General features: G+C 36.9%; 1 protein-coding gene across 3 annotated transcripts in view; it reads left to right on the top strand.

Annotated features, from left to right (window-relative positions):
• The window catches only part of plxnb1b (plexin b1b), a 72625-nt gene that overhangs the window by 47309 nt on the left and 8950 nt on the right, over positions 1 to 16366 (top strand). For all 3 annotated transcript variants that reach the window (XM_084426585.1, XM_084426583.1, XM_084426584.1), the window contains exons 23-28: positions 1016 to 1164; positions 1415 to 1515; positions 1856 to 2073; positions 3731 to 3909; positions 3996 to 4062; positions 4462 to 4608. In XM_084426585.1, coding sequence (XP_084282711.1) covers positions 1016 to 1164; positions 1415 to 1515; positions 1856 to 2073; positions 3731 to 3909; positions 3996 to 4062; positions 4462 to 4608 — 861 coding nt within the window. The remainder of the gene's footprint in view (positions 1 to 1015; positions 1165 to 1414; positions 1516 to 1855; positions 2074 to 3730; positions 3910 to 3995; positions 4063 to 4461; positions 4609 to 16366) is intronic.

Raw genomic sequence — 16366 nt, 5'->3', positions numbered from 1 at the left:
GTATTTGTATAATCTTTCTGTATATGTTTAATTTTCTTTAGATTTTCTGTATAAAAGTGACCAAAAATACATTTAACTCCAGCTCACCATCGGTGTCGCCAAAGTGCTCCATCTCCAAAACGTTCGTACGCATGGGTCAGAGTTTGCGTGCAGGTGCGCAAATTTTCCCGTCAAGTTTTTCTTTATAAATCCCACCTTTTGCGCAGGAACTGGCGTACGCATGTTTTCAGCCCCGTTTTGTGCGTACGCAAGCTTTATAAATGAGGCCCCTGAGCTGGGCGATGACATCACAGTTTTCTCCAGAGCGGCTATATATATAAATGAACTAAATAAATAACTTTTTTACAACAAAAATGAAACCTCACTGAACTTAAGCTGGACTGTGACACTATTTTCTTCTGGAAACAAACTTTGTTGCATTATTGTCCTGTTATCTCTGTAAAGCTAAAACAATCTGTATTGTAAAAAGCGCTATATAAATAAATGTGACTTGACTTTGCTGAAAAGTCTGACAAATTTGACTTTTGAGGAATGTTTATATGTACATTTCTCAATCGTCATTGTACTGCTTTGCATTATTTCTTTTTTACCCCCCACAATAAAAACCACAGAGGTTTAATCAGAAAACTAAGCATTTAAATATCATCTTACTAAGACATATTATTGGGAGATACAGTGACAACAATGAAATTAATATTTTCATAATATAATCATAATATGAGCCATAAAAGCCTGATGTATCAAATATGGTACTCAAGACGTATAATGTTTATATACATACATATAAAATAAATTATATACATATAATATAAAATATCGATTTTGTCTAAAGGTTCAATAAATGTTCCATTTAAAAAAAAAAATGTTGGACTATTATTTCATATGTCAGGCCTTATAAGGTTCAGGTTGCACCTACATCATCTTTTCTGAAAGTGTGATTGTAAACGTGCATTTTTGCAGTGCATATTGTATTGCATGACCAGTGGTGTATAATAGTTTGTCTGTCTGTATTCAGGTGCATATGGGAAACCTGAACTTTTCACTGGGACAAGTGCAGTATGATTCTCTTAGTCACTCCATCTTTCCACTGGTGGCACAAATTGGGGTTGGAGCAGTTGCGTCTCTTGTTGCTCTTATTGTACTTATCATCGTGTTTATATACAGGTGTGTACGAAATGTAATATGAAAGAATGTGTTTATATAGTGCTGTGAAAAGTTAGTACCCTATAAAGAGTGTAGATTTTTTCAACATATTTGGACATTGGATATGTAATTATGACTTATGTAGCATGTACAATTGCTACCTATGGCCAGTCCATTCCTGAATGCAAAAATAATGCAATAACTAATTTTGGAAACATTTATAGATTGGTGTATGAATGGAATTTATTTTGTGTTCTCTCATTTCTCTTAGGAGAAAGAGTAAACAGGCTCTGAGAGATTATAAAAAAGTTCAGATCCAGCTGGAGAATCTAGAGACCAGTGTGAGAGACCGCTGCAAAAAAGAGTTCACAGGTAATTTACAGGTACATTTAGGATAAGACCAGAGGACAGTTATAAGATTTTAATATTAAGTTTAAGAATAGTACCCGTCTAACCCGTCATTCATAAAAAGAAAATATACACCTGCTCCAATGATTTATGTTTATTTCACAGTGGTTAAAATAGCAAATAAAATTATACCATTTGGAAATATTAGTCAAAACATAGCCCACTTGTTGAGGAGTTGATTTAATTTTGAAATATTTAAACAAATAAAAACTTATCTAGTGCAGTATTTGCCATTCATTTTTTCCCCCAAAAAGTCCCTCATGTAAGCCTGACCTTCGTATATTTGACTCTTAAATCTACTCAGACCTGATGACTGAAATGATGGATATGTCAAGTGATCTGGTAGGATCAGGAATTCCTTTCTTGGAGTACCGTATGTATGCCGAACGCATCTTTTTTCCTGGACATCGTGAGTCTCCACTTCACAGAGACCTGGACGTGCAGGAGTGTCGGCGGGCCACGGTGGAGCAGGGACTCATTCAGTTATCTAATCTCCTCAACAGCAAACTGTTCCTCACAAAGGTAGTGGAAATAATAGCTTTTTCCTCACTTTTGAGTGTATTATCTGAGCTTAGAACATCTTTTAACTTGACAGCATCTTAAAGTGTGTGGTGTGAGACTCTGAAAACACAGAAACGTCCATCTGATGCATGCGTACTGTACAGACAGAACAACAGTTGAAAATGTCACAGATGGCACTAAAGATGGCACTACTCGGAACCTATTTGTGTAATTACACTGTAACAAGGACACCTCAAAATACAGTGTAACTGTTATTTCACAAAACAGATGTTTACATAGTCCACATGAAAAAATAACAAAAATGTCCCTATTCAAAAGTTTAGATGCACTTGATTTTTAATTCCTTGCTGAACCACAACTGTTTTGTGATAGTTTAGATAGATAGAGTCCCTAATTGATTAAAAAATCAAGGACCAGAAATTAGTGATGGGGACGAGACCGCCTATGCCGAGTCCGAGTCAAGACCAAGTCTTTGAAGGGTCGAGTCCGAGTCGAGACCGAGTCCGTTGGTTTTCAAATTCAGTCGAGTCCGAGTCAAGACCGAGTCTTTGAAGGGTCGAGTCCGAGTCGAGACCGAGTCCGTTGGTTAACATGGGAGGATTTGACCTTGAAACACGGAGTGTACTGACGCCTTTCCGTGGTTAAAACAACATTGCTTCTTATGTTTGTTCATGTTTATTTGAGGCTATAAATTAACTAGAAGGAAGAGATGATCGGTTCACGAGCAGCTTTAACTGATGCTCTACAGCGATCTGTCACTACACATTTAAGAGCCACAAAACGGTATTTATTGTTTAAATTTCTTTTAAAAAATGACCAAGTTTGAAAGGCGAAACTTTGTTTAATATGTTTAATATCAAAAGTAACCGAAAAGTAACCTGGTCTGTCCTGTCTGTCAGCGTGTTGTCAGTCTCCTCTCTGCTCCGCGATGTATTTTTCACTGCGTGAGAACATGGTGTGGCGTGAGAACGGTGTAGCTTGTCGGACATAGCGAAAGTAACTAAGGGGGGCGGGTCTTTGCGAATAGTCAATTAAAATTTTCTAGTGGTATGTATTCTAGTGGACTAGTGATGGGACGAGACCGTCTATGCCGAGTCCGAGTCAAGACCGAGTCTTTGAAGGGTCGAGTCCGAGTCAAGACCGAGTCTTTGTAAGAACAAGTCCGAGTCGAGTCCGAGAAAGCAGAAATCGGTCTCGAGACCGGACTCGAGTCCGAGACCGGACTCGAGTACTACATCACTACCAGAAATGCACAATCTTTGGTTTACCAGCGTCTTCTGCGTATGTGAACCCTTTCCAACAGTAACTGATTTTGAAATTCATCTTTTCACACTGATGACAACTGAGGGACTCATACACGACTATTACAAAAGGTGCAAACATTTACTAATGCTCAAAAAGGCAACGCACTGCATTAAGAGCCAGGGGTGAGAACTTTTTTAACAGGATGATCAGGTTAAATTATGCTTTTAAAATTTTTTTTTATTGGAATCATGTAAATATCTTTTATAGCTTCTGAAGGTCAGAACTTAATTTTTTTTTATTAAGACCTTTAAATAGTTGTGTATGAGTCTGTGAATGAATACACTAACATAATAACTAAATGATAATGCTTTCCACCTTTTTATATTTATTCTCTCATGTTTCTTTCCTACAGTTTATCCACACTCTTGAAAGCCAGAGGACATTTTCACCCAGAGACAGAGGATATGTGGCATCTTTGCTCACTGTGGCTCTTCACAGCAAACTAGAATACTTCACTGACATACTCAAAACCCTGTTGAACGATCTGGTGGAACAGTATATTGCCAAGAACCCTAAACTCATGCTGCGGAGGTAAGAATGATGGATTAACTGACATTAGAAGTACCAATATGAATCAACAAAAGTGACTATGATTGAGGCTTTAATTCTCTTTTCAGAACTGAGACAGTAGTTGAAAAGCTCCTGACCAACTGGATATCCATCTGTCTCTATGCCTTCTTAAGGGTGTGTATGAAAATTGGTGGGATTGTTTGGTTTTTAATACATATATTTACTGTGGATACAATTTAATATTTGTAGATGAGACATTTGGAATTGTTTTATGTTGATGACACAAATATGCAGTTCTGAAAAATATGATTACAGTTACCAATGTAAAATACTTGTCTAAGAATATAATCAACCTCTTGAGACCCAGCAAGGTGCACTATGTTGTGCATTAGGACTAAAAAAAAAAAAGATTTTTTTTTGTACCCATATGCTTTAATTGAAATTCACTGAACTAGGAGAATTGCTACTATAGGATAGTTGAGAGAATTATAAAATAATTTCTTAGTGTTTTATTGAGTAGATTATCCATGTCATATTGTCATAAATGATTGTATTTGTGCTCTCTGTGTTCAGTATTCTGCTGGTGAGTCTCTGTACATGCTCTTCAGAGCCATTAAACACCAGGTGGATAAAGGACCTGTGGATGCAGTGACGGGCAAAGCCAAATACACCTTAAATGATAACCGCTTGCTGAGAGAGGATCTGGAATACCGCACTCTGGTTAGAATGTTTTAACTTAATGTCTTTATACAGTATACAGTATTAGGTCATTAGTCTAATTTGGTAATCAGTGTTTCTGCCAAAAAAGCATCTGTAAAACACTTTTTTAATATTACTGAAACACTTTCTTCATCTTATCTCCAAATTGTGTCCACTATTAGTTAGTCACTATGTTCGGTTACACTTCAATTTAAGGTGTTTCCATCCAAAGTTGCAAATTTAACTTGTGCACAAAATTGGAAAATCGCATAAAACATTTATGAATTAAGTACCGTTTTCACCCCATGTGTTCAAAAGAACTAAATCGTCACTCAATGGGAAATTGGTGAAGAAAAATCTGTAATAAAAATGGAAGTAGCTGCTATCAGGGAAACTATTATGTTTATTTTCTTTGTTTTTTTATTAGTTTTAAGTATAAGATAAACAAAGTTATAAAAGAAAATAGGTGGATGGAAATAAAGCTACTGTTCTAGTGTAATTACACAAATAAGAACTGAGTAATATTAATTAACAACATGTACTTTAGAGTTTTAGAGATTAGAGTTCAGTTTAGGGTTAGTTGCTTGTTATTATGCATAATTTGCTATTATTACTATAGTAAGTACAAAGACAATGTAAAATAGTGTAAACATTAATATAGATTTAACATGGTTCTACCAGTAAGTTTCCTAAACCAGGGTTTCTGTCTTCTGAGTATTGTAAGGGTGGTTTCTCTACTAGGGTTGGGTGTCATTTGAATTTTGACGTTTCGATTCCAGTAAGGTAAAAAAAAAAAAAGAAGTAGTATTTTTGCAAAACATTTCGTTGCAGCTGAATACCATGAACAAAATTCAACCGGCTAAAGAAGACGTACACAAGGAACTTTTGCCTATGGTTTTAACAAAAATACCACAGCAAAACTACCCTAACTAATATAAATTCCAAGCATTGTTAAAGACAAGTAAACACAATAATTAAAATATAGCTGCGAGCAGCGATTGCGGGCCCAAGCCGGTGGCACCGCCACCCCGGTGCCTTTAGTTACCTAAAGGCACCGGGGATGGCGGTGCCACCGGCTTTGGCCCTCCATCGCTGCTCGCAGCTATATTTATATATATATATATATATATATATATATATATATATATATATATATATATATACACACACACACACACATATATATATTTTATTTTGCGATGTATATTTATATATTTTTTTTGCGATGTATTTGGATGCTAAACTATTCTTTATTATAGGCTTTGTACTTCACTCGTGTTCCAATATCGATGGAAAAAATCATCCTCTTCACGCGCGCAAAAATGTGCTTGGAAACATCACAGTGGAGCTCTGCTTACTGTGAATGGTACAGATTGTACTACTGACTATTTAAACAGAGCAGTGTAATTCGTTTATGTTAGGTTGACTATTTTTATTATTATATTGTATTAGGGCTATAATGAATGTCAAGATTGCAATTCTGGAATGTGTGTGTGACGCGGTTGCGGTTGAACAGTGGACACAAAAACATAAATAAAATGTTTTAGTTAATTCCTACATCCATAGGAATACATTGAAAATGCTCGCTCTACTCCGCACCATTATCAATGTCTGTGCGGACGTCTGTATTTTACTAGTATATAGTATACTATAGTTAGCGATTTAAAAGCCCTCAGCGGTGTCACATGTCGATTAACCGGTGGGAAAATTTTTATCACAGTCACATCCCTAATATATTTATATATAAATACAATAGGCCTACCTGAAAGAGAATTTTACTTGCCCGACCAAAGTATAGCCTGATTAGAACGTCAATAACAAAAAAATAACTTATCAATTTATTAATAAGTTATTAATAACTTAATCACTAAAACGAGAGATTATTCTAATTTCATTACATTCATTTTAAGTTGCAATCAGCAGTTAATAATAAATGTATTACTGATCAATGGTAACAAGGTTGCACTGCTGAGGCTCATGCTGCTTCTCCAGGAGAATTGTAAATAAATGAGCGCAGCACACAAAAAAGCAACCCAGTTAACAACATACTGACTATAAAAATTACAAATATGGAGTTTTTATATATTTTATAACATATGATAGAGTTAAGCAACCTCACTTGACGAGTAGGCAACTATTTCCTGAATACAATCACAATTGAAACTGTGACATTGATTTCATACAACAGGTTAATAAACAGTTACAATTAAGTCACTTACATTTTAGATGCAATATTGACTGTTTTTGTTCTGTTTCAGCAGCAAAAATAGTTAAACAAAGATCACAGCAACTTGTTTTCTCATTACTGAATGATTCAGCATTTTGAAACGAATCGCTTGACTCAAAGATTCAATGGTCAATCCATAAACATCTGTCTCAATCATGAATGACTCAGTCATTGGAATGAATCGTTTGAACGAATGAATCAATGACTCGCTCATTAAGATGGTCGCCTGGCGACACCTAATGGCGGTTTAGTGTTATGTTTAAAAGTATCATTCTTTCCAACGTGCACCATTATCAATGTCCGTGCGGACGTCCGTTTTTTTACTTTCACTTTTATATTAGCGATTTAAAAGCACCCGCTCGTGTCACACGTCGCTTAACCGATGGGAAAATATCCTCACAGTCATATACCTAATAAATTTATATTTAAATACAATAGGCCTACCTAGTAAAACGTTTTATATACTATTTTGATATCCTTTTGGACACAAGAGGGCAGTATAGCCCTATGTTTGCTTTTTTGTTGAAACAAATAGCACTAAATAGCCTGTTTTTAACTTTTTCATACTTCTTGAATTGCAAAAACAGAATAAAATAGGTTTAGTTCTAATATTTGTATAATTTTATATAAAAATAAATGGTGTATAATTAAATTTTAAGAATATATGAGATGTTTTCTGATTCCTTTTTTGACATTATTTTAATCCCTCGCCATGTCAAAACCGTTTGAGATATTCAATATCCGTTCTCAATTTAGCATATTTAATGTATTTTCATCATGTTGAAAAAGTTTGGTGTGAATAAAAAAAAAAACACTTAGCAGGAGTGGGTAAAAAGCAGAGGCTGAATTTGCAAATAAATCCACATTCAAACCAAAATATCTGACTTCCTGTTGGTCCAAGCTAATGACTGCAAATTAGAAAGTTGTCCAGCTCGATGAGACCAATATACTTACTGATTTTTGTAATTGTGGGTAAACCTAACCCCCCCACTTTTGTCAAAAACATTTTGAAAGTGACACACTTCCTGCTGCCAGTTGGTGGCGCTATAACTTTGACTCACAATAGTTACATCCATCTGATCGGCCTCTTACCACGAACACACTGCTGAAGTTTCATCAAGATCAGTTAATGTATGCTGAAGTTATACCACTTCGTGTTTCTCTTTTCTCGCAATAAATGCATTTCCTCACCACGACCAAAGCGTTCGAGATATCAAAAATCCGTCCGCAATTTAGCATCCTCAATGTCTTGACTTCATGCACACCGAGTTTGGTGGCGATTTAATTAATTCTCTAGGAGAAGTGTTTCAAATTCCACAGCAAGCGTTCTCCAAACAACCCATAATTGCCGACTTCCTGTTGGGCTGGTGTAAAACTTAGAGCACGAAAGTTGTTCGGCCCGATGTGATCTATATGTGTACCGAGTTTCATATCATTACATGCAAGTGTGTTTGATTTATGGACAAGTGTTTGGATCCCGTTCCAGGGGGCGCTGTTGAGCCCCCCTGCCACGCCCGGGTACCAGCTTCAGCCCGGCCCTGATGGCCGCAGGTTCTGACCTGTGTGCAAAGTTTCAAGAGTTTTCAAGCACGTTAAGGGCCCCAAAAGCCCCTGAAACCTTGAAACACACTGAAATCAATTGGAAATTCCCTCCCACCCCTCACACACACAGAGACAGAGAGAGAGAGAGAGAGAGAGAAAATTCTCCAAAAAATCACATTCAAACCAAAATATCTGACTTCCTGTTGCTCTCAGCTAATAAGTGTGAATTAGAAAGTTGTCCGGTTTAATGAGAACAATATACATAGCGAGTTTAGTGACTCTATGTAAAACTAAGCCCCCATTTTTGACTAAAGGTGGCGCTACTGAGCCCCTCACCACGCCCGTTTCTGAAACTTTGCACATGTCTACTGGCTAATAAATGTGATGTGTCTGTCGAGTTTCATGCAATTTCAAGTATGTTAAGAGTCTCAAAAGCATCAAAAAAGAATATTAAAGTTTGATGCGTTGCCACGGCAACAGTATCTAAGATATCAATAAACCTTTCACAGGTCTACATCTGCCGTGTGTCCACATTATTCACATAAAGTTTGAAGCAAATCGGGTTAAAATAAGAGGGTGATTTCAAAGCATTTTGAAAGTGACACACTTCCTGCTGCCAGTTGGTGGCGCTATAACTTTGACTCACAATAGTCACATCAATGTGATCAGCCTCTGAGCAAGAACACTCTGCTGAAGTTTTATCAAGATCAGTCAATGTATGCAGAAGTTATAATACACTTCCTGTGTCCCATTATTCGCCATAAATTCGTTTCCTCGCCACAGCCAAACCGTTCGAGATATCAAAAATCCCCTGGCAATTTTTCATCCTCAATGTCTTGACTTCATGCACACCGAGTTTGGTGCTGACCGGGTGAATTCCCTAAGAGAAGTGTTTCAAATTCCTAAGCATGCATTTCCAAACAACCCTAAATAGTCGACTTCCTGTTGGGCTGGCGTAAAACTTAGAGCATGAAAGTTGTGCGGCCCGATGAGATCTATATGTGTTCCGAGTTTCATATTATTACATGCAAGCGTGTTTGATTTATGGACCAAGTTTTCGGACCCCGTTCCAGGGGGCGCTGTTGAGCCTCCCTGCCACGCCCGGGTACCAGCTTCAGCCCGGCCCTGATGGCCGCGGGTTCTGACTCGTGTGCAAAGTTTCAAGAGTTTTTGAGCATGTTAAGAGCCCCAAAAATGCCTGAATAGTCGTAAGAAAAATAATAATAATAATAAATATAGCTGCGAGCAGCGATTACGGGCCCAAGCCGGTGGCACCGCAACCCCGGTGCCTTTACTTACCTAAAGGCACCGGGGTGGCGGTACCGCCGGCTTTGGCCCTCCATCACTGCTCGCAGCTATATTTATATATATATATATATATATATATATTATACAAACATATATATATATATATATATATATATATATATATATATATATACCGTTCAAAAGTTTGGGGTAAGGAAGATTTTTAATGTTTTTAGGAGAAGTCTCTTCTGCTCACCAAGGCTGCATTTATTTGATTAAAAATATAAACAAAAACAGTAATATTGTGAAATATTATTCCAATTTAAAACAGCTGTTTTCTATTTTAAAATATTTTACACTGTAATTAATTTATGTGATCAAAGCTGAGTTTTCAGCATCATTACTCCCGTCTTCAGTGTCACATGATCCTTCAGAAACCATTCTAATATGATGATTGATGGTCAATAAATATTAATTATTATTTTCAATGTTGAAAACAGTTGTGTACAGATTTTTTTTCAAAATGCGTTGATGAATGTAAAGTTCAAAAGAACAGCATTTATTTCAAATATAATTTTTTTTAACATTATAAATGTCTGTACTGTAACTTTTTATCAGTTTAACTCATTCTCGATGAATAAAAGTATTGATTTATTTTATTTCTTTCCCCCAAAAATAAAATTAAAATTATTACTGACCCCAAACTTCTGAACGGTAGTGTTTAATGTTACAAAAGCTTTAGATTTCAGATAAATGCTGTTCTTTTGAACTTTCTATTCATCAAAGACTGTACATAACTGTTTTCAACATTTAAAATAATAATGAATGTTTCTTGAGCATCAATCATCATATTAGAATAATTTCTGAAGGATCATGTGACAGTGACGACTGGAATAATAATGCTGAAAACTCAGCTTTGATCACAGGAATAAATAACAGTTTAAAATATATTAAAATAGAAAGCAGCTGTTTTAAATTGGAATACTATTTTACAATATTACTGTTTTTGTTTGTATTTTTAATCAAATAAATGCAGCCTTGGTGAGCAGAAGAAACTTAACTTAAAAATCTTACTGACGCCAAATTTTTTATAATTATATAAAAATGTAAGGGATAAGACACAGATAATTTTACTTGCCTGACCTGATTAGAACAATGAAAAAAACTTAAATGAAAAAATAACTTGGGAATCACTAAAACGAGGGCGCGATTCAACAGTGGACACATAAAAACATACTCTGTCATTTTGTTCAGAACATCATTCAAACTGCAAAGTGTTAACTTATATTTTTGTACAGTAGCAATAAAACACAACATTGTGCTTTTTTTAAATACATTCAAGCAATCCGCCCCGAAAATGAAACTAAAATGCTCACGGCTGCACAGGCATTTATAATGGTGCGCGTCCTCAGCGAGGAACGAGCAGAACAGAGTCAACGTTTCTTAGGTCATTCCTCCTTCCATAGGAATTTATTGAAAACGCTCTCTCTGCTCCGCACCATTATCAATGTCCGTGCGGACGAACATATTTTACTTTCGTTTTTAAGTTAGCGATTAAAAAGCCCCCAGCAGTGTCACACGTCAGTTAACCGGTGGTAAAATATTCTCACCGTCACATACCTAGTATATTTTTATATAGATATAATAGGCCTACCTGATTTTGAACACAAGAGGGCAGTATAGCACTATGTTTGACTTTATTTATTTATTGTTTAGACTAAACAACCATTCTGGCAGTTTTTAAACTTAAACTTCATACATAAATTGAAAAAAAAGAATAAAATGAGTTAAGTTCTGATATTTGTATACTTTTATATAGTAATAAATGGTGTATAATTACATTTTTAGAATATAGGAGCCTTTTAGTGGTTCCTTTTTTGACATTACTTTAATCCCTCGCCATAGCAAGACCGTTTGAGATATTTATTATCCGTTCACAATTTAGCATCATTAATATATTTTTATCATGTTGAAAAAGTTTGGTGGGAATAAAATAACCACTTAGATAAAGGTGGCTAAAAATTCAGAGGCTGATTTTGCAAAAAAATCCACATTCAGACCAAAATATCTGACTTCCTGATGGTCAGAGCTAATGACTTTAAATTAGAAAGTTGTCCGGCTCGATGAGACCAATATACGTACTGATTTCTGTAATTGTGGGTAAAACTAACCCCCCCACTTTTGTCAAAAACATTTTGAAAGTGACACACTTCCTGCTGCCAGTTGGTGGCGCTATAACTTTGACTCACAATAGTTACATCCATCTGATCGGCCTCTTACCACGAACACACTGATGAAGTTTCATCAAGATCAGTTAATGTATGCAGAAGTTATTCCACTTCGTGTTTCTCTTTTCTCGCCATAAATTCGATTCCTCGCCACGGCCAAACCGTTCGAGATATCAAAAATCCGTCCGCAATTTAGCATCCTCAAAGTCTTGACTACATGAACACCGAGTTTGGAGGGGACACGGTGAATTTTCTAGGAGGAGTACTTCGCATTCCACAGCAAGCGTTTTCCAAACAACCAATAATAGCCGACTTCCTGTTGGGCTGGCGTAAAACTTGACCGGGGGAAAGTTGTTCGGCCCGATGAGATCTATATGTGTACCGAGTTTCATATTAATTTATGCAAGCGTGTTTGATCTATGGACCAAGTTTTGGGACCCCGTTCAAGGGGGCGCTGTTGAGCCCCCCTGCCACGCCCGGGTACCAGCTTCAGCCCGTCCCTGATGGCACGGGGTTCTGACTTGTGTGCAAAGTTTCAAGAGTTTTTGAGCACGTTAAGGACCCCAAAAGCCCCTGAAACCTTGATTAACAATGTAAAAGCAATAGTCAAACCCCCCCCCCCCCCCCCCCCCTCCCCTCACACACACAGAGACACAGAGAGAGGGAGAGAAAATTCTTCAGAAAATCCACATTCAAACCAAAATATCTCTCTTCCTGTTGGTCGGAGGTAGTTAATGTCAATTAGAAAGTTGTCCGTCTTGATGAGAACAATACACATACCAAGTTTTGTTGCTGTTGATAAAACTAACCCCCCCACTTATGACTAAAGGTGGCGCTACTGAGCCCCTCACCACGCCTGTTTCTGAAACTTTGCACATGTCTACGGGCTAATAAATGTGATGTGTCTGTCGAGTTTCATCCAATTTCAACTATGTTAAGAGTCTCAAAAGCATCAAAAAAGAATATTAAAGTTTGAAGTGTTGCCATGGCAACAGTATTAAAGATATCAAAAATCCTTTCACAGTTCTACATCTGCCGTGTGTTTACATTATACACATAAAGTTTGAAGCAAATCGGGTAAAAATAAGAGGGTGACTTCAAAGCATTTTGAAAGTGACACACTTCCTGCTGCCAGTTGGTGGCGCTATAACTTTGACTCACAATAGTTACATCCATGTGATCGGCCTCTTACAATGAACACACTGCTGAAGTTTCATCAAGATCAGTTAATATATGCAGAAGTTATAATACACTTCCTGTGTCCCATTATTCGCCATAAATTCGTTTCCTCGCCACGGCCAAACCGTTCGAGATATCAAAAATCCCCTGGCAATTTTTCATCCTCAATGTCTTGACTTCATGGACACCGAGTTTGGTGCCGACCGGGTGAATTCCCTAGGAGAAGTGTTTCAAATTCCTAAGCATGCGTTTCCAAACAACCCTAAATAGTCCACTTCCTTTTGGGCTGGCGTAAAACTTAGAGCATGAAAGTTGTTCGGCCTGATGAGATCTTTATGTGTACCGAGTTTCATATTATTACATGCAAGCGTGTTTGATTTATGGACCAAGTTTTCGGACACCGTTCCAGGGGGCGCTGTCGAGCCCCCCTGCCACGCCCGTGTCCCAGCTTCAGCCCGGCCCTGATGGCCGCGGGTTCTGACCCGTGTGCAAAGTTTCAAGAGTTTTTGAGCATGTTAAGGGCCCCAAAAGTGCCCGAATAGTCGTAAGAAAAATAATAATAATAATCCTACCGAAAACAATAGGGCCTTCGCCCTTTCAGGGCTTGGGCCCTAATAATCCTACCGAAAACAATAGGGCCTTCGCCCTTTCAGGGCTTGGGCCCTAATAAGAACAAATAAACAAATTAGCAATAGCACAACGGAGCTGAAGCAATAGCACAAACGGCTGAAGACGCATCTTTTTCGGCAACACTTGATCCATTAATACTAACACTTTATCTTCTATTCTATATCTTTTATCTTTATAAAAATGCAAAGAAATTACACGTACTGTGTTAGATTAAACTGGGAGTGGTCATAGCACTTGCATATTGTTGTCCTATTGTTGGTTTCACTGCTTCTATTGTTCTCATTTGTAAGTCGCTTTGGATAAAAGCGACTGCTAAATGAATAAATGTAAATGTAGGCACAAATAAGTACAACTGAACAAAGATACAAATGAAAAACAATATGGTCTTCTCCCTTTTAGGGTTTGGGCCCTAATAAACAGCATTTTAAGATTTTCAGGTAGGTCTAGTATTCAGGCACAGAAACCGTAAAATAACACTGCACTTTATTTATAAAATATAGAAATATTACAAATATATAGTTACAAAAGTTATTCAGTCAAGATCAGAGAGTGAATTTTCTCTTTGTCTTTTGTTTTTTGATTAATGTTGATGACGCAAACGGCAGCAGGAATATTAGCTGTCACTTTAAGACCGAATACACTGATGCGTTGTCTGTTCACGTTCACTTAAGATGAAACCGACTGTGTTTACAAGGATATTTTGAAATAATTCATAATTTTGTGTGTATTTGTCCGTTCAAGTGCAAGAAGATGCGAAAGAGAACTCAGTTCAGTATTGCGCACTATATGAGAGGCGGCTCTTTGTGTGTGCATGAATGGTTTAAAATCACATTGAAATGCACACAAAGGAATCAATAAGAGGAATCGAGTACCTGAAGTATCCAATTAAACAATTGGAATCGATTTTCGATTCCCAACTCTATTCCCTTCAGTGGTTCAGGCTGCAAGATTGCCGAATGACTGAAGAAACTTTATCAGCATGATTGTGTAAAACTGTACGTTTCTTGTCTATTACCACCCACTGCTACTTAAACCAGTGACAGAAATAAGAGCAGTTAGAATAGCAAAATATGTGGGAGAGCATTGCTATAGTGTGACTATATTGTATTGCAATAGGTAGCACTTCAAAGTTGATACTGAATCAAAACTAGTTAGCACATCATTTAGAATTGTAATGGTTTAATAACAATATTTGATAAATTGATGAATTGACTGCCAATAGGGAAAAACAAAGGGTTCAGCTGTTTTAACATCTCAGATGAGCCAGTCTGAATTTAGATCTGAGAACACTCTGTTCTTGTTTTCCTATGTTTTAATTCCTGTTTACTTGGTGTACCCTTTGCTAGTTTTTCTTTGGTTACAAATTATATTCACCTGTGTCTTGAGTTCCTCATTTACTTCCTCATTTACCTCATTTATTGACATCTGTTTTCTCAGTTCCTTGTCAAGTATTGTCTTTATGTATTATGTAAAGCTGTTGTTTATTTTCTCCTGTGATCTTTCTCTCCATGCTTTTGCCTTAGGGTGTATTCACACCAGGAAAGTCTGCTAGTTCACTTGCTTTGGTCTGGACCAAATACAGTGTTGATTTTATTTTTATTTTTTGCCGTGGTTCGCTTTCACACTGCACTTTTTTGCAAGTGAACCAAAAATTGTAAACAAAACCACACGTGTGCTAAGGTCATCCATTCATTGGACAGAAAATCAAACAGTACCAGATAGGGTTGTGCCGATAGACGATAGTATCGTGTATCGACGATAGACAGAGATATCGCCGATGGCAGATGCCTTTGCCGATATCAATACGATAATTGGCTCGTTTTTCCATTAATGTATTAAATCATTATTATTATTATGAAGCTAGTATAGTTATTAAATTAATTAGGAACTACAATTATATTTGCCTTGCCTAAATTCATAACGACATCACCACATAACCACACTTGCGCCATATCACGCGCGTATGAGGACTCCTCAAAGAAAATGTTTTTAAAACAGACAAAACAAAAACTACATCCCACAATGAAATTTCATTGCAAGGTGATCCATTCACAAATTGTCAAGAGTGCTTTAACAGACGCATAATTTTTATACAGAGCCTAGATGAAGACGCGGCATCGTTGTTCGTCAGTATTTTGTTTCCATAGCACATTAACAAAATATTTAATGACACGAATAACACTAAAAACAATACAATTACAAAATATTAATTATAATAATAATATCAATAAAATGATATAGGCCGCCTAGGCCTAATAAAAGTCTTTAGTTCACGAAGCATCTGTGAAACTCTGCCATCTGTGAAAATCACAAGCAACTTCAAACTTGTTTAACAAGAAATATTCTTCTAATTTTTTCGCTGTCAATAATGTAAGTCCACAAGAGAAATATTCAGCCAGTAAATTAAGATAGTTGCTGTACCGTTATCCACCGTCGACTCTGAGAGAACGTGCTGTTAATGCAGCGAAAGCTCAGTCCGTTTCTGCTTTCGTTTTCAGGGATTGAGCGCGTTTACATGCACGTTATTAACTCGATTATGCTGAATAAACTGACAATGCATGTGGTCATGTAAACGGATTAACCCGTTTTCCTTTATCAGAGTCAAGTCATAAGTTTAAGTCGGCGTATAACCGATCGACTTTTAGATTTTTGCCTCTGATTTCTCCTGGCATTTAAAACACCTGCGTTATTGAAGTGCGGTGCGCATGTGAAGTGCATCCAGACA

Source organism: Rutilus rutilus (genome assembly GCF_951802725.1).
Source record: "Rutilus rutilus genome assembly, chromosome: 12".
Taxonomy (NCBI): Eukaryota; Metazoa; Chordata; class Actinopteri; order Cypriniformes; family Leuciscidae; genus Rutilus; species Rutilus rutilus.
The sequence above is the reverse complement of the archived record's forward strand: the minus strand, read 5'-3'. Positions and strand labels throughout refer to the sequence as shown.